The following is a 20,113-nucleotide window of genomic DNA, read 5'->3' as shown; positions in this document are numbered from 1 at the left end:
GTAGGAACTAAATACACGGTTCTGATTAATAGGCGTTTGCCGTTTCTTGGCACGTAGCTTACATATAGTAGAAATCAAATACTTGCTGCTGTTGGCCTTAGTGACCGATCGTGCTAGTACAACGGGCTAGTAATGGAAATCTCTTTCGGCTTGGGTTCAATCCCTGCGCAAGAAAAGTTTTTTTAATTTTCATAACACTTTTTCCATTAAAATAAGATGAAAATAATACTCAAAAAAGTGATTTGTTTACTTTTGCGCAGATAAGTAGTAGTAGTAGTAGCAGTTGTTGTTGTAGGAGTAGGAACGGGTTAGAGCCCCGCAGGGCTCGTTTTTTCCACCTTGACTCCTATGATATAAATTTTGTGACCAACTTAAAACAGCCGACTAGGGTAGCGTGAGAGAGAAAAGTTACTTCCGGGAGTATTACTCTCCCGAGCGGGTCGTTCCTCCAGGGACGTATTGTAATGCGTCACTCAGTTATATAATAGCGAGGCATTACAATGTTCTAGAGGCATCAAGGCGTAGAAGCATCATTAAATGTTGGAACAAAATGTTCCACAGAAAAAGTCTGACTATAAAGTGATTTGTAAAATAATCTTTGGTAAAGACAATATAGAGGATCACGCGAAATATTTCCATATATGGGATATGGATAGTCATCACTGAAATCGCCGTTAGCCGTTAAGATGTTAACGGAATGAATCCACTGACGAACTCAGCCAAGATAACCACTTTAGCTATCCATTGCAAAAAACAATTCAATGGAATATGGGATTGTTTGTCACCATTAAAGTAATATTTATCCATTAATATGTTTACTAATTGTCTCTTTTAACGAATTGTTCAGAGATAATTGCTGTAGGTCATTAAAAACCAGAGTTTGAAAATTTCATCCCTCTCAAGAGTCATCGTCTGGAGTAACGGACGGACGGACGTTGTAACAACACTATATTATAAGTCTCACTTCGTGATTCTAATAAGGATAACTACAGTCAAATAACTATGCAGATCCTCCAGAGATCAACACGATACAATGAGATTAGGGAGTGTGTGAGAGCCTTATTAAGGATAGTTAGCAGTAATACCCATCTCTCGGCTAGATGTCTCCAACTAATGACTTGAGAACAGATATGCTGCGGCTGACGACCTTCGAACACAAGTCCAGGCGTCAGTTATTAAAATTAACCGGTATGCTATCTACGATGTTGAACTCAATTGTTACTCCTTTTTCTCCACTTGAGAGATGTCATTCAACGTACGCACTTGTAAGAGAGAAAACGTGTATTTCGTGCACTCTAAGTATGGAAAGTTCCAAACCTAAAAGTGTTTATCTTTGCGATGACGATGGTCAATATAATAAATATAAGATGGTGATCCCCTCAGATTCAGTTTTAATGAATACTAATGAAGTTAAGTAACGTGAAAGAACATGTAGCTGATGTTTCGGTCCACATACTCGAACAAATCATAAAATGATTTATGGATCTCCTGGCTGATCTAGAAAGAAATCATCACCTGACATTGAAACAAACAATCCAGTCACCACCAGGAAAATACGGGCCCTTTTCAGAAGCAACCAAATTTTGCCTCCAATCAACTTTCTGAACAACCACCTTTCAAGATAGCTAAACATACCGTAAAACCAAGACCAGTGGCTACTGTAGTTGTACCTATTACCAATAGGTTTGACCCTGTCACTGATTTTGAAGCCACACCGGTAGAATAGGAGGGGAAAATGGAATTAAACTATCGATCCTGTACAGTCAATCAAGATAACTTCAGCACACCTAATGACAACTCTCACAAAGATGGCATTTCCAGATACATCAAATCACTCACCGTTTATGACTATCCTGACAGCAAAGGATATAAATTAATACGTTGAGCATCCAGTTTTCAAGAGCATTCCATACTGTGCAGTATACAAGGATCACATCAAAGTCGAGTGTCACTCTCAAGAAGACTATGCAGAACTGACCAAGTACTGCACACATTTTAAGTTTCAATATGCCCTGTAAATGGCTAAAAAGACCAAATTTTCAAGATGGCAATTCGACAACTTCCAATGGATACTAAAACTGACAATATTAAGACAAACCTCATTAACAGATGTTATACAGCTCTCACTTTTCAACAGATGAAAGGCAGAATATAACTGTTACTACTCACTATTTTTAGGTACCTTACAGAAGACTCTCGCACTGAAAGACATCATGATCTTAAATTTCTAGAATTCTGCAGAATTAAGATAGAACCATACTATGTTCACTGCAATAAATGTCAAAGATTGGCGCATACGCAATCATCGTGTCATGCTCTTCCCTAAAGTATTAAGTGCTCCGGTGGCCATATGTCCTAGGAAAGTACTCGTAAGAATGAAGATACTTCAGTCAAATGTCCAAACTGTGGTGGGGGCCATCCAGTGAATTTCAAAGGATGCCTGTTAAAATATTATGAAGACAATCTACACATCAAAAGTGCCTCACAAGAAGAACTTCCCACTACTTTGTTCGGACTCTCCACATCACTCTTGATAACAAAGCATGAATTTAATTGGTTACATTAACTACCACTTACAGGAAGTCTCTCTTCTAGCAACGTGCTGCCTTTCCATTGTAAAGACTGTTCATTCTATAGTATAAAGTCAACGAAGAAGATGATAAAGAAAAAAAATTCTACATGAGTTAGCGAGGGTCACCACACATTTCAAGCTCAGTGAACTACGATCAACTACAAGATGAATTTCTACCACAGATTGGAGGCAAGGGATTACAATCCAGGAACTCTATAGTTCAATTAAAATTAGCCAATTACTCGTTGTCGTTGTCATTATCATGTGGAGATGTCCATTTCATTATAAAAATACCTTTGAAATGTTGAAAATTATATTTAGGTTTAACAATGTTTAGTATGTTCTATAAAATAATAATAATTATGACGTAAATGATTATGACATAAAATAATAATTATGATATTATATTTTTCTTCCAAACGGCAGCTAGGTTGGTTTGCTCATCCAATTTACAGTGAAAATGGAGATTATCCACTTGTAATGAAAGTACTAATAGATAGATATAGCAAAGAGGAAGGGCGAGCCAGATCCAGACTGCCAAAATTTACACAACAGGAAATCGACTACATTAAAGGTACACTAAATTGTTCTTTTTTCTTAAAAGACTGATTCACCTTTAGAAGTTCTGAATATAATCATTAGAACTTTACCTAATAAATGAGAACCTTGTTTCCAAACATCACTTAAGTCAGTTTTGACGGTTTTCGGGATTTGTAATATTCCTGGGCTCCAAATCAGGTACTTTTTACGCTTTGAAACGTTTTTGAGTATAACCATATGTAACATATACCACTGAAATGTGTTCAATGAAGGTAGCAACTATAGCAAAATCAGTTCTTTGCTTCTAAGGTAATATGAGGACCGTTTTTTCAAAACTCGATAGAACAAATTTTGAGAAACGGAGGTATGCTTTTCTCTGGTATGCTTTTCATGCTACCAATCGCGCTGTGAAATCAGAATTGACAAATCTCGAAATGTGCCATGTGTATAGAATACTAAATCACAAGCCACGTTTTGTCAGAACTCGATAGAGGTTATGTATACAATAAGAACAAAAATGCAATTCTTGTAAAAAAAAATGTTTTGTGCTCTATTTAGTTTTAAAAAAACGCTCCTCATATATATATATATATATATATATATATATATATATATATATATATATATATATATATATATATATATATATATATGACTCGAGGGGCGTTTTTGAAACAAGCTTCTCAAATAACAATGCAGAATAGGATTTATTGAATTATCTTTCTGTCGTTTAAACTATAGGAGACGATAAGAGATCAATTGACTCAAATAATAAAAGCATGATACTAAAGGTAATTGCCGAGTGTAATTCCAATCCACCACGACAGACAGTTCTTGCGATCTTGAGTCTAATCCTTACCGCTTGACATGGCACTCAACAAGGAAGGTAGAAAATCGTATCTACAGATTACCATTTTAGCATTCACCTCATATGACTGAAAAAAAAATCATAAAATTACAACAATAAAAATATCAAGAACGGATCTTGAGCCAGGAACTTCCCGATTGCAAACCTGACCCAGTGATTCAGCGATTTGGGAAAATATAGTTAAGGTCTTTATTTTATTTTATTTTATTTTAATTCAAGCACAACGCAACAGGCTCTAGGCCCAATTATTGTGTTATCTTTGACAAGAAATACATATTAATACAAAACAATGAGATATACAAATAATTAAAAGAAATACACATTACAAAATAGACAATTTAAAAATACACATTCATATTGTCTTTAGCATATGAGCTCTTTATATGCCGTTTCCAAAACATGCCTGTTTAATTGTTCTTTTGTACACACTTTCCGACATGCTAAATATGTCAATATTGAAGTCTTTTTCGACCTCATTGTGGAAAGTGCTTATCCTCCATATAGGAGATTTTCGAAGGATATTTGTTCTTGCCTTTCTTTGATAAAACGTAGATGTGTTTCCTATCCTCGTTCTGGTTGATGGGACTTGGAAACAAAGCAAAGAACGCAGCTCAATAGAGTCAATCTTATCATGTATTATTTTATATAAAAATATTAGATCATTATATCTTCTTCTTTCGTATAAAGTGGGTAGTTGAAAATTTTCCAGTAACTCTCTGTAAGATTCATACTTCGGGTAAAGCCCGGTTTTCCTGTACGTTAGAAGTCTTAGGAATTTTTTCTGTATTCCCTCAATCATATCACAGTATTTTTGCATATTTGGTGTCCACACAACAGTAGCATATTCTAATTTTGACCGAACGTAAGTGAAGTACAATTTCATTAAAGTTAAATCATTACGAAACTCTTTACCTAGCCTCATGATAAAACCAAGGTTTCTATAAGCCTCGCTCGTTACTGCTTCCATATGATGCTTAAATGTTAAATTTTGATCAAAGAAAATTCCAAGATCTTTGATATACTTGGGAGAACTTAAGGGGATGTCTACCCACTTGCAAGTGTTTCAGGATCCCTATAAGATAACACGTAGATATTTCTATGTGAATATTTAACAAGATATTGCACTTACCGTCTCAAAATTTTCCATGATATTTTCCAACAGCAATACCTATATGTTCATGGTTTCTGTTTTTGATTTAATGCCCCAGATCAATTTAGATTAATTATAATGTATACTTCCGTTTACACTTGGCAACGTAGAGGATAGAATTTCTCCAGGAATTGAGAGCTCTCTGCTGAACCTCTAGCCCTAATAGTCTTCGCGTCACGTGGTAGTGATTTATGAGCGCTTCTGGCTAAAAACAAATGTTGTCTCTGTTTCTTCCTTTTTTTTTTTTTTTTTTTTGTCAAAAACTTGTTTTGGGCAGCTTTGTCCTCAGTTTTGTCCACTGCCTCTATCGAGATAGCAGTTATACAATGGAGATCGTTTGCAGATCTCATAGCAGATAATGTAACATTCTTTGAAGAAACTCGAAGACTGACATACGAACCGCGTGACAATTTGGGTAGGGAATCTGGAGCGTTGCAATTTTGTGTTCTGAAGTCCGCCTTATCACACAAGATGAAATGACCATAAACAAGAGACTTGTGAAGGAAGAAGGAAAATGTTCTTAGTAATTGTATCCAATTGTTTCCACATTTTTCACCTTTCCCCCCGAAAGATCCCTTCGAAAAGGGAAAGAGGGGAGGGTGATTTTGTGACCCTTGAGTTTTAGAATAGTCTTGAAACGAACTGCAAAGTGCACTTACTGGAAATTCTACTGTCGTTGTGCTATAATATCTGTGTTGCAAGAAGTGTGACAAAATGAAGGAATCAAAGAGGAAAAGAATTTGGTACTCTCTCCTTCAAAAAGGAAGTCTCGCCAAGCTAATTCATATGTGTGGTCGATCTCAGAGTATGGAGTTCAGAGACTGGATAGTTAATATTTACCATTCAGGATTACCTTACAACCAATTAAATTCCATTTTCACCTAGCTTGGGCTGGGTTTGGGCAACTCCCTCTTGTGCAGTCGCCTGGACCCAGATCAGGCTCGTATTTATGGACATGTGTCTATTTCCGGATCACTTCGGAATTGATCCTTCGTTAATAACCATTCAAGTTCATTATTATATTTCCTGAATTATCCAGTAAACCTTTCTCCTCCAATCCTTTATCTTTCTTCATTCTTTCTCTTTTTCTTTTCTTCTCTGCTACTTTTCTTTCTCACTCTTCTTTTTCCTAACACTAACAAAACTGAAAAACGGTGTCGTGACGGGGAGTAGTCGCTATCAGCACGGTCAATAAGCTGTTTCGATAGTTTTTTTTTTCTTCGGGAGTCCGATATGGAATGATTAACTCGAAAATGAACATATACAGAAAGAATAATAATAATAAAATTTATTCATGATTTCAATTATCAGATAGGAGAGTATTGTATTTCTTCCTTACTTCGGGCGACTCCTCCTTCCACCCACGAATAAAATTACCCGTATACATGACAATAGGAAGGTATTTCGTTGAAAAATATGCTTTTTGTAGAATCATTTTAATTTTAGGCATATAGTCATTCTACTCCTTTTCATAATGTAATTAATATAGATGTATGCACAGTATAAATGTAATGTGTTAGAGATGTAATAAACTATTTCGTTGATAATTGTTTTTGGTAGAATCATTTGAATTTCAAGCATAACGTCATACTAAGGGGTTCCATAATATTGTGGTTAGAACTTTTGACTCCTGTTCGCGTGATTCTAGGTTCGATTCCCTACTAGAATACTCAAATCATTGGCGTTTGCTCATCGTTGTGAGGCAAGCTGGGGAGCCACGTGATTAAAAGACGTGACAGTCTATAAAATTAATATAAATGTATACACAGTACAAATGTTGTTTGACAGTAGTAAGGTATTTCGTTGATATGTATATACTATTTCTAGGATGTATACATTTCTTTGTATACGACTTTTATAATGTATAATGTATTCTTATAATCAAGAACGAAATTTTAAAATTCTTCTTCTTATTATTATTATTATTATTAAGTATTCTGCCTTTTGGCCGGTCCTGGGACTGATGAGATTTTTTTCGTTTCTTCTTAATTTTCAGTTTGGACCTTGAAATATTTCTTCCATGTTTCTCGATTTTCAGCTTCTTCTTAATAATAATTAATTATTAATGCTTAATAATAATTAGGCATAACAATGTTAGAAAACTGAAATATTTTAACAGAGCAGTTGATTTGCACGAATGTCTAATAACAAATTTTACCACCCAAGTGAGATTTATACCACTTGACACTATGGTTCGGAACTCATGACTATCATATTTGTGTTACAAAGTTATTTTCTAAAGACAGCTGTTTATTAGTCTAAAATCTAAACTCAGCAATACAGCCCATAGGGGCCTGGACATGCCAGCTGATAAACATTCATAACCTAGAAGATCGTGATCAGTGCAATGACATCAAACAATCCTTTCGTCTTTCTTGGCCAGAGATCGCTACCACTTTATTCGGATAGTTCTCCATTTCTTTCACGATGTTGACTCAACTTCGGAAGTTGTGAGCTTACACTGGCAATCGAATCCTATTCTACGTACAATGGAGACACAATATAACGAGATTCAGCTAAGGAAAAACTCCTAAATAGTCATTAGTAGGAAAAGAAGCTGAGTACTATTCAGGAATGAATTGTTGATCATCTCTTAGGGGGAGGATATTTTCGAGAAAATGTACGCATGGAAAATAATAATAATAATAATAATAATAATAATAATAATAATAATAATAATAATAATAATAATAATAATAATAATAATAATAATAATAACACAGCTACACAAAAAGAATAAAAGTTCTGTGCACCAGACCCCAGGGTACGGATTCAAAATATTTTGGTACCCAGAATCCAAATTTCGAAACCCCAGGACGATTGACCGTGATATTTTTTTAAATGGGCGATAAACATAAGCAAACGTAAAACAGCACTTACGTTCTCCGCCCATAAAACAAAGTTGACACGGTCAAATCGTCCTGGAGTTTCGAAATTTGGGTTCTGGATACCAAAATACATCGAATCAATACCCTGGGGTCCAGTGCACAGAACTTTTATTTATTTTGTGTGGTTGTGTAATAATAATAATACTGTATAAGGAAAAGGAATGAAGACGTACTAAAGGAAGCTAATGAAGGACGACAGATCATGAAGATAATAGAAAAAAAAAAAGAAACAGCATGCTTGGACATCTTATTCGGCACTCCGATTGGATCACCATGTTGATAGGGGAAAAGGCAGAAGAAAAACCAGGAAGTGGAAGATCAAGGATAGAAAAATCTATAAGTTTTACGTCCCACAGTTATGCCTGGTAGGTTAAAGGAGCTAGTGATGTTGTGAAAAGAAGGAAATGCTGGAATGCAGAAAGTGGAAGGAAACGGGAGAACCCCGAGAAAACCCCCACACATGGTGTTTGTCCTCCACAAAGTTCACTTGGTGCGAGCTGAGATCGAACTAAGGACGCCATGCATTAGAGGTGAACGCTCTACCACTGACCCACCGCGGCCCGATCAGGGATAGATGCAGTTACGAAGAAGAGACCTTATCAAATTATAAAACAGCTCTCCCAGGGGAGAGAAAAGTTTTAAAATTTCCTTCTTGCGCATCAACCTATGATTGAAGTGAGAAAGATTATTATTATTATTATTATTATTATTATTATTATTATTATTATTATTATTATTATTATTATTATTATTATTATTATATCGAGAATGTACTTCTGGGTTTCCTCCTTAAAAAATACACACACTATTTCCAATTATGGTTATCCTACTTTTTACAAATTTGTCTTTTTTTCCCCTCTGTCTTTCATTCCCATCATGCGATGGGTGGGCCATAGAAGGTGACGCCTTTTCTGTGGCCAGAGTGATCAAATTTGTCTAATTCAATATTGGTTTAAATAGTATTAGTTTTCAAGCTACATATATGAGTTCTTTGACTAACTGAATAGTGCACGCCCCTTCTGACTCACTCGCCACTATTTAACATTAAATTTCAGATGCCTCGATATACTTGCATAAGTTTATTATTTCTAAAATAAACATTACGTAAAAGGTTATTCAAATTGATATCAAGTTTTTCTGACATTTGTATATTACGCATATCTTTCTTAATTTGCATTACTCACATTACCCCAGAGAACGAACAAATTTTAGAGTTCTGGTTTGAACTTCTCTTACAATAATAAGCAAATATACGAGGAACAAATTTACCATTATTGACGATGCGGAGGGGAGGAGATTTTCTGGACTAGGAAGGAATGTGTGCGGGTGCAGAGCAGAGGTATGCACGGGCCGGAATTTTCAGCCCGGGCCCGGCCTGTGAATTTACAATGTGAGGCCCGACCCGAGTCCAAAATATGTCTTAGCATTTAGGCCCTAGCCCGGACTGAGCTCTGTGAGAATCAAATGAGCCCGAAATAAGCCCGAATTGCAGAAACTTAATTATTAATGCAAAATTGTATTTTTATTTACAGCAATTCGAGGTTTGATTTTGCAGTTCTGTTTTAAAAGTCCTCCAGAAAGAACGGTGCAATTTGTATCGTTTTACACTATATTTACAAAGTTAGGCCCGAAAAAGTCCGAGAAATATGGTTGTATATTTAAAAAATTCACAGCCCGAACCCAGGGGCGTCATTTAGGAGGACAGGGAGAGGCATTTGCCCCCCTCCCGAGTTTGAGATTTATATAATTTTATCAATAGCATAGTAGTAAATCAGTGAAAAACGCGAAATTTTACATATATCAAGGGGTCTTGGCTCCCCAAGCCAAATCTGAAATGACGCTACTGCCCGAACCCCTCCCGGGCCCGAAGTGATACATTCTTTGTAGGCCCGAGCACGTGCAGACCTCTAGTGCAGAGGCGTTTCAAGTGGTGGGCGAGTGCCCACGGCCTTGCATCTTTAGGGACCTCGCAAAGACCAACGAGCCTAAATCGATTTAGCACTCACTTTTGTCGATGCAACAATAGAAACAAATATGAATTCGGACTTAATTACAGAAAAACAATACGCTTCAAACTAACTTTTCATCTATTCGTATATATTAGATCGCTAGCATACGCGACAGGCGGCGAGTTTATTTTAAAACTGCAATAATGAATGTGTATAAGTCTTTATCGTTGAGATGAATTGTTTTCGATAAATTTTATTATAATTAGCAATTTTTAAAAAAGGGGGCAAGAAGGACTCGTAGACCTTATTCGCCTTCTGTGCAGATGGTATGGTAAAAATCAATACTGGATAATGAAAGTGTAAGTGTAAAGGCTAATATGGAACAAAGAAACAAAAGAGAACTTCTTCAGAAGGGAATTGGGAGGGGAGGGGATGAGAGTACAATGCTGTGACACTTAAAATGCGTCTTGATTTGTATACTTCAACAAACTTTTCTTATTAGATTACGCAATTTCTAGTTTCTTACTCCGATTATTCGAAGTATTCAAATGTTCTCGGAAGGAGTGACCGCCCCTCCCTTTAATCCGTCCGTGGTGTCATTCAGTTTGGCTTTTCGCTACTAATTCAAAGTGCTTTCCGAAACAAGTTGTCTTCTTGTGACAGCAGGGGGTGGAAGAAACAAACAAACCGTGAAAGGAAGAAAGAAGAGGTTTTGGGCTCTTCCAGTCCAGACCATTCTAACCACTGAGAAGTGAGAATCACAACGTGATTTTTCTGGTAAGAGCGTCCTTTTAAAAGCAGCTAACAAGCAAACAGATGGTCAGCCCTCTCCCCTCTGCAGCATACTTTTTATTCTCTGTTGCCAAACTTACTGAAGAATATATTGCAATTAATCTAACGCATGTAACGTAAATTGGAGACCGTGGTTGGATTTATATGGGTCTTGTGTATTTGTATTAAAAATTTCAAGTTATTACCTGCAATACTTTGTTAGAAATTACCATATTAAATTTTACATGTTATCAAATGGAGAGTTAGAAACCTAAGCGGAGATGGTAGGAGATCCCCTTAATTTTGTCCCATTAATCGAATAAGTATAGTCTACATAACTACTCTTACGTGTAAAATGTAGGAAGTTACATTTATTTACATTCATTTTAAAGTTATTTTTATTACACCATTCCATAATGTTAGTTAAGTTTTGTTGTACTTTCTCGCAATCATCAATTGAATCTACCTTAATATATATTTTGAGGTCGTCTGCAAATAGAAGACAGTTAGCATGTTTAATTCTAGTCGGCAAATCATTCACTGCTAAGAGAAACAAAAGCGGTCCGAGATTTGAGCCCTGGGGAACTCCTGACAAAGCATTGAACTTTTCAGAGATGCACCCTTTATAAACAACTGATTGCCTACGGTTACTTAAGTAGGAAGATATTAACTGTTTGTACTCTTGAGAAAGGTGGAAAGAGTTTAGTTTGGCTAGTAAAATGTCATGATCCACTAGTTCGAAGGCTTTAGAAATGTCAGTATAGATTACATCCACCTGATTACCTTTATCAATCTCCGTTGAGATGTAGTTAGTAATGATGGCTAGGTTCGTGGATGTTGATCTATCTCGTACAAAGCCGTGTTGATAGGTCAATAGCAAGGATTTCACATGATTTAGAACACGTTGATAAATAATCTGTTCAAATACCTTTGAAAATGGTGACAATACTGATATGGGTCTAAATTTATCTATATCTCTGGTTCTGTTGGCCTTCGGTATCGGACAGATTTTGGTTTCTTTCCACTTTTCTGGAAAAATTCTTGTCTTTACTGAGATATTCGCTATAATATGTATGGGATATTTAAGAATGTCCATACAACCTTTTAGTATATAAAGTGGTATGCCATCTAAACCACAAGACGTTTTTGGTTTCAATTTTCTTATCGCTTCTTCTACTTCTTCCATTTTTATTTCATTGAGGACTAACAGATCTAATGTATCATATACAGGATTGTCAGGAGTGTAATTTTGTATATTATGTTTAGCATCGACATCTGAGTATACTGACCGAAAATAATTAGCAAACGCATTAGCAATATCGTTGTTGGTTTTTAATTCCTGACCATTAAAGGCAAGAAACCCAGTTGAAATATGTTTAGTTTTACTTTTAATGTAGTTCCAGAAATAACAAGGATCCGTGCCTATTTTATTTTCCGCTTGTAATATGAACGTTCTAAGAGTTTGCGATATTTCTAGTTTGATTTCCCTGCGCATTTTGCGAAACTCTTCTCTGTGAAATGAAATATTTCCCTTTCCACTTTTCCACTTTTGGTGATGGTATGATTTTGCTTTAAGTTTTTTAATGATACTAGCCGTAAACCAGCACGGATAATTTTGGTTAGTGAGTTTCTTAGGAGGAACACTTGCACCTAAAACGTTATGGAGTATTTCGTAAAATTTATCTACTACAACATCAACATCATTTGAATCGCGGAGTACGCTGGCACACCATCCCTTGGCTGGACTCTTCGCAATTTTCTTTACTGTTTGCGCATTATTTTTTGCCACCAGAGGTTAAAAATAGGGTCAATAGTGCCAATTGTGCTAGGAAAAAAGGAAAGTATTGACTGTCACTTTAATAAAAATATTCATTAATATTTATAAAATTTGATAATACGGGTATCACATAATGTAATATTGAGTGTAGAGAGATTTTCTGGCCAGGCTGTATATTTCTGGAAATGCCAGCATTGCAACTAAAAGGCTAATCCTTCCATTATTGAACTATTTATTAAGTTCATTTCTGGCTTTGTTAAAACAGCAATATCGTGTACGAATGCTATGTCCACTCTGTGGATATGTCCCTAAACTAATTTGAAAATACTACTCAACATTAAGCACAACTTGATTAACTAGATCGAAGTAGAGACCCAGAATACAAATATTTTCCTGTCTTTGATGACAATCAATTTCTGTAATACTTATTTTGTACAGATAGCAAAATAATTGGAACACTTATATTTGAATTCAAGTAACAAATTTTGTGTAAGTATATAATTCATACAAGATTAACATGGTTGAATCAAGGTTTTTGACTCACTGAATAGGTTTTGCAAGGCAGAAATATTAACGTGTTTTAAAATAAGACATTGCTTTTCCTGGGCAGAAACCTAAAGATAATGTATGTTGAACATTAGGAATGCACTTGCTTGCAGAATTATTTTAATAGCATAGTTTAACAATTTATGAATCCATTAAATATATATTTTGATTCCAGGAACTTCTGATTTTTTTGGTCTTAACCATTATACCACTGTCTATACAGAAGCAAAAAAAGACCAAGCAAGAGCTTTAAATGACCCGTCGTGGGCTACGGATATGACCAATTCCCAGTCTACTGATCCTTCATGGCCAAAGTCTGCTTCCTTCTGGCTCAGTGTAAGTTTTCTATTGCTTTATAACTTAAATATATATTCTACATGTATATTTAGGCATTAACACTTAAAAACTGTTACTATTACTACTCTCACTACAAGTAATTATTATTATTATTATTATTATTATTATTATTATTATTATTATTATTATTATTATTATTATTATTATTATTATTATTATTACCCTTCACTTTAAGTCAGAAAAAGTCACTTATTATTTATTCTTTTAAAAATAATCTAGTTTTCTGTAGTTTCGCTGTGTAGAGCAAATAAAAACACACGTTTGGTTAGATTTACGTTTGTAGATTTGTTCACGTACTCACCACAAGTGTTGAAGAATTTGTAGTAATGGACCCATCACGACACTACTTTACTTAAAAAATAGTTTCAAATAAAGTACTAACTCGCATCAGAGTACTGACACGTATTCCAAAGGCTAAAAAAAATCTCCTATAAGTACCGTAATCGAGGAGATCGAAATGAAAGTTTGATTTACCAGCGCAGATGTCTAGAAAAATTAAATATTAGTTTATGGTTATCTATTAAATTTCGTCCAAAGAAAAATCATTCTCAAAAGACCCCTTAGGGATTCTTCACATGATAAATGAATTACGTCACATATTATGGGTATTAATGAAATATATTGATAAATATCAATAAAATCACATGAATCTTATTTAGTGATTTACAATAATAATGAATCATATGAAATAATCCCCCTTAAAAGTAAAGTATCCTTTCAAGATATTCTCATGAGAAGGGATTTACGTAACATTATAAGATTATTAATGAAATATTTATTTATAAAATATAAAAAGTCGTTTTAGTTATTTTTAAGAAAATTGACCGAAAGCCGCGAATCCTCAAGAGTAAACTACCACACCTGCGTTCTTCACAGAAAAATAATCTGTCACAGTATATGGATGTTAAGAAATGTTTATATATATATATATATATATATATATATATATATATATATATATATATATATATATATATAAATTCTTACAAGCGTGTTCATGAAAATCGCATTTATTTTATATGGTCCTTTAGTAAAGTACAATTATTTTTGGAAAAGGGAAGAAAATTCGAGAAAATCCCTGAAGAATCTTAATATTAGGTGCTGATACCTTGCACGGTATGAGCTGTAAGGGTAATGCACACATTTACATTGGGATGAACGACTGGACGGACGGACATAAAGAAATTACTTCTTCGACAATGTAAGGACCATCAAAAGTTAATCCATTGAAATCTGGAATTTTATTATTGTTATTCACGATCAGCACAATTTCTTCTCTTATATTGTTGCTCTAAAGTGAATATCAATACAAAACATTGCAAATAATATTAAAAGCAAAGTTAAGAGATGAGTGTTACATCTATATTATAACCATTATATTGAGACAAATAAAGTTCCTCGAGAAACACAATCTTTACAAAGACATGTATTTAAGACATCATGATCAGCAACTGCCAGAAGTACAAACAAAACACCCAGACCGAATTACATCTGCTCTTGAACCACAGATAAGTCTGTCGTGCTTGTTCAATGCCAATTTGTGCAATATTTGGGGTTGACCCATCTTCAAAGTCTATTAGAAAGTGATATGTCACATTTGAAGGAACTTGTTGCACTCGTAAAGAAAAATCGGCCCGTCGTTCTTCAGTAGAAGAAGAAGCAGTGAAGAATGTACACGATACCTGCGTGAAGAATCTTCGGCAATTCGAGAACTCGGTGTTCCAGAAAAAAAATTCAATAAGTGTTCCAGAAAAATCTCGTCATTAAGTCGTATGGTATACGGCTTGTACAAGCACACTCTGAAACCACGGTTTAAGTTCGCTTTTCTGTAAAATATTACAACAGTGTATTGAAGAGGATACATTATCAGAAGTTAATCTTCATCAACATTCTACATTTCAGGCAAATTTAACAGACATAATGTGCGTCTTTGGATATTGAGAAGCCACATACTGCTTTGTAACGCAAAAGTGATTCTCCAAGATTGTCTTTTATGTCATTTTCTTTTGGAAAGTTTACGGACCTCTCTTCGTAAAAGATACTGTGACAGGTGCTACGTATCTGTAGATGTTACAATAATTGTTATTACCATAGTTTGTAGAAGAAAATGCCGATTTTATTCTACACCAGGATGGTGCATCACAACATTAGCATCGTCAAGTTCGTGACTATCTCAATGGGCGGATCTAAACGATGATTATCCGTGCATCGGCGGGAGATTAAGAATTGGATGAAATGGTCCCCAATCAACAGGTCTCATTCCATGTCATTTCTCCCTATGTATTTTGATAAAGAATAGTTTTGTGCCTGCAGTTACTACAATATTAGTAGAATTGAATGAGCGTATCAATTCAACCCGATCAGAGTTGACCCTGACATAGTAGGAATTGTTTGATGGGAACTTGATTATAGACTAAATGTGAAACTCTATTCATTTATCATTCATCTTTAAAATCGAATAGTTAGTAATCGAAACCGGAAACATCATTTCGGCCTACTCAGTAAATGTATATAGCAGATAGCAGTGAAATCATTTCATCTTGTTTCTTGGTGGTTGTCATTGTTTGAAAATAAACATTTATGAGTATTTATTTCAGGTTGTACCGTGGGGATTCCGCAAACTTTTGAATTGGATTAAGCAGGAATACAAGAACCCTCCGTTGTATGTTACGGAGAATGGGTTCTCAGATAAAGGAGAGTTAGAAGATATTGGGAGAATTAATTATTACCAGGTTGGTTGTGAATTAATTAATTATGAATTAATTATTTACAACTTGTGATTAATTATGTTTTAAAATTTAATTAAATCGGACATTATTAAATTTAAATAGTATACGCAGGTGAAATTATTGGAGATTATCAGTGCAGTGTTATTGGAAAATGACTATCGATGAGATATATTACCATTCGCCAAATAATCAAAAAAAAATGAAAATACAATAATCCGGTGCATCAATTATATATTTATTGGCAGGGCCAGGCTAGGAAGAAACATTGTACAACATTCTTATCGAATTTTGCATACTGAAAAGATTAATTATGGTATGATTAAATGAATCCCAATGGGAAGTCCGATTAGGAATATATTTGTGCATGAACTTTCACGTTAAGAATAGCCTAAAGCAAGGAGATGCAGTGTCGCTATTATTATTTAATTTTCTTCTGGAATATGCCCAAAAGAAAATCAAAAATAGCAACTGGGACCTACTACTGATAAGCACTCACCAAGTAATAGCTTACGCTGATGTAAATTTGATAGGAGATTATATAAGGATAAATAGAAAGAAATGCGGAGGTTTTATTAAATACTTGCAAGGATATGGGTTTAGAAATGAATGCAGAAATAATTAAATGCATGGAAATACGCCGTGATCGTAATATTCCAAATTATATTAAAATACCAAATAATGCTTTCAACAAAGTGAATACTTTCAAATATATAGGGTCAACATTAACATATCAAAACTTTATTCACAAAGATATTAAATGTAGACGAAACCAGAAAATTCATATTATTATTCAATCTTATACATTTATTTATGACTATTATATATTTACGTATATTTTTATATATTTACTGTATTTCCTGCAGACCATGCATTTTTCTATCAGAAAATTAGAATTTATTACAAAAATATTGTCAAAAATATACGTATTGTATCAATATATTGTTTAGTTTGACACTGTCAGTCAAAAGTAATTAAGTATCAAGGTAGCTGTTTCGCATTTATTATTTAAAATATAAGAATATGGTAATACAAGCTTTAAACGTGAAGTACGAAATTTACATTTATTTTTAAGGTAGAAAATAATGAGAATCTCTGCATAATTTACTTTACAGGGCTATATCAACGAAATGCTGAAGGCTGTGAAACTAGATGGTTGTAACGTTAAAGGATATACCGCATGGAGTGCCATCGATAATTTCGAATGGGGAAGAGGCTACACGTAAGTATACTAAATGTTGAGTTGAGTTTGAGTTTATCGTCCCGTTTAGCAGCGAGGCTATATGAGACGTGGACCTACTGATTAACGTGGAATCCGAACCACATTAGCTTCCGCCGGGAACTGAACCCGGGTCTCCCACGCCAAAGGGGCATATGCTAACCGAGTATACTAAAGGCAAACTGAAATTGTTTTATTTGTCTGTGTAAAACTATAAATGACAAATGTGAAGTTAAATAAATTCAAAATACGAGACTATACCGTGCAGAAGAAGTCTCTTCGCTTCAAAATCGTGCAGAAACGAGGTGTAAAATCATAACAATCGAAGTATATGTGTAGAGGAAGTGGGTGAAAACGGAAATGTGGAACAAAAAATTCGCATTGAAATGTTTAATGATAAAATGTTCACATATTTGAACACTCATAATTATTAGGTTATGTAAGATTAGGGATACAGCTAATCACTAGTTCACCTATTAATACATACAATTTACTGTAATTAATTTGCGAACTTCTGACATAGAACTGCTTTATTACTTCTCAAGTTTCTAGGGAGAATTTTCTTCCCAGAACATTAGATTCAGGGAATCACTTTCCTTTAACATCCTGTGCAGAAACCACTTTTATAATTCGGCTCTCGGGAGGGGACCATTCTCAATAGTGACAATTTATGTTGTACCGGTGCATTTAATGCATTTCAGAATACCGTAAATGAAAAATTTAGGAAACCACGTCTCTAGAGTAGCATATCAGTGGGATATTCTTACTTTCGCGCTCACTAAGAACATTACAAATTATCGGATCACCAATTGATGTCTTTGGGTGTCATCTGCATAGTGTTTTCACTACAACCGACTTCACCTTCCTGAGAAGTCGGATGTTGCCAACTGTGTGTAAATTCTTATCTCGGTGTAATACATTAAATTTTGGGTTGAATTATTCTCTGATCGTAACCTGCAGCAATTAGGACCATGTCTCATTTGGATACCTTCTTTAAAATTTTCCAATATCACTCAAGCTACGAAAACAATTTACTTTTTACAATTCTACAGTTATGGGATACAAGGTTTAAAGTTACTGTATATGAGATTATCAAGTGAATATTGCAAATGTTAATTCAAATCATAATGTATGTTTCATTTGCAGGGAGAGATTTGGTCTGTATGCCGTAGATTTTGATGATCCTAAACGACCTCGCACTGCCAAAGCATCAGCTAAATTCTACAGGAAAATAATACAAGACAATGGATTTCTGCCTCCTGAAACGAAATAAATCAAATACAAAAAAAATCAAAGTTTAAAACCTCTAAATAAAATGTATGAAATTATAATACTTGTACCTAGATGTGATTATACGTAATATATAATAATAAATATAAAAAAATACGATCAAGCATGAAACACTTCTTTAACATACTTGTTGTCCAAGTGCTAAAGTAAACTATCATTATTTGGTGAACTTATAACTGAAAATCAGTTCTCTACAACGTCTTGTTTTAGCCGTGGAAATGGTTTATAGTAGTATCGTATTAAAATAGCACGTCATTTGAAAGCAACAACTTTAGATCGAAATCATGTTTTTTAAGACATATCATATTTGCTCGTGGATTTTGAATGGTCAAAGGCAAGTTATCCTAAAACTTGACTTTGATTAACTGCACTCTTCTGTTTATTACAGAAGTCAAACAACAGATAAGAGTGAAAAATAATCACTTTTGTGAATATACAGTAAATGGCTACGTAGACAACCGAATTAAACAAAATTAGTTTACCTATAGATGTGGGCAGCGACTGGTCAAGAGAGGGAGCTGTTTCCGTTATAAATACGCATATACACTAATCGAAACAATTAGGAGAGGAAGCCAGAAACGCAAAAATGACCGAGGGAAATCAAAATGGCTGATTATTTGGTTGTGGTGGTTATTGCTGTGTTCACTGAACTAGAAAGGTGCTCGCTGGTCAAAACCAATGAACTCTGGGAGTAATTTATTGAGTTGAAAGAAAAACACAAGAATATATCACAGCAACATCATAGTAACATGAAAAATTGACGTTAGCATAACAAAACATCCTCTAACAATATGTGTAATCTCCTCAAACTACTGAAACTGCATGGTCTGTTTGGTAGGCCTATAGTTTGGATCAGGTTGTCGATGCTAGACAGCGGCACGTTTCCCTACTTCTCCACTAGGACCACTTCCAACCATTGATGAGTTGCAGGTGCTGTTGGGCTAGCAGCAATACGTCTGCCGAGTGTGTCCCATAAGTTTTCAATGAGGTTTAGATCTGGGGAAGATGCTAGACAAACTTTCGATATCCTCTGCATGCATGATCATATCTGCCACACCTACTCGATGTTGTGTGGCATTATCGTTTATAAAAATTAAAAAGATGTCAATTACTGAGAAATAACATGAGGACTGAATGTCTCATCCCTGTGCAACTGAGAGCCATTGCTATTTCAGAGTATCATTTCGGATGACCTGCAGAGTTATATATTGTCAAGTACTGATTTCTGTTCACACCGTTATCAACAACGTACATAGTGCGATTCTATCTGCACATGAAATGGATAATTTCGAGATTCAAGTTCCCCCAGATGAGAATGTATGAATTATTTCATTGTAATCTCAAATGTGACTTGTCGAAGAAAAGAAAAGGACAGTAGAGCGTCGATTATCCGAACGTCGGTCAACCGAACGACCGCTTAACCAAACTGTGTACTCGCTCGCACCTGTTACTCTCCCACC

General features: G+C 34.9%; 1 protein-coding gene across 1 annotated transcript in view; it reads left to right on the top strand.

The window, feature by feature from the left end:
* LOC145664155 (myrosinase 1-like) overlaps positions 1-18,712 on the top strand; it is an 80,871-nt gene extending 62,159 nt beyond the window's left edge. The window contains exons 7-11 of the mRNA XM_081730557.1: positions 2,999-3,146; positions 13,237-13,397; positions 16,016-16,150; positions 17,260-17,366; positions 18,510-18,712. Coding sequence (XP_081586683.1) covers positions 2,999-3,146; positions 13,237-13,397; positions 16,016-16,150; positions 17,260-17,366; positions 18,510-18,636 — 678 coding nt within the window. The 3' untranslated portion in view covers positions 18,637-18,712. The remainder of the gene's footprint in view (positions 1-2,998; positions 3,147-13,236; positions 13,398-16,015; positions 16,151-17,259; positions 17,367-18,509) is intronic.
* Positions 18,713-20,113: the final 1,401 nt, after the last annotated feature.

This window comes from Thermobia domestica, chromosome 11 (genome assembly GCF_964235325.1).
Source record: "Thermobia domestica chromosome 11, izTheDome1.hap1.1, whole genome shotgun sequence".
Taxonomy (NCBI): Eukaryota; Metazoa; Arthropoda; class Insecta; order Zygentoma; family Lepismatidae; genus Thermobia; species Thermobia domestica.
Note: the sequence above shows the minus strand (reverse complement) of the source record. Positions and strands in the feature narration are given on the sequence as shown.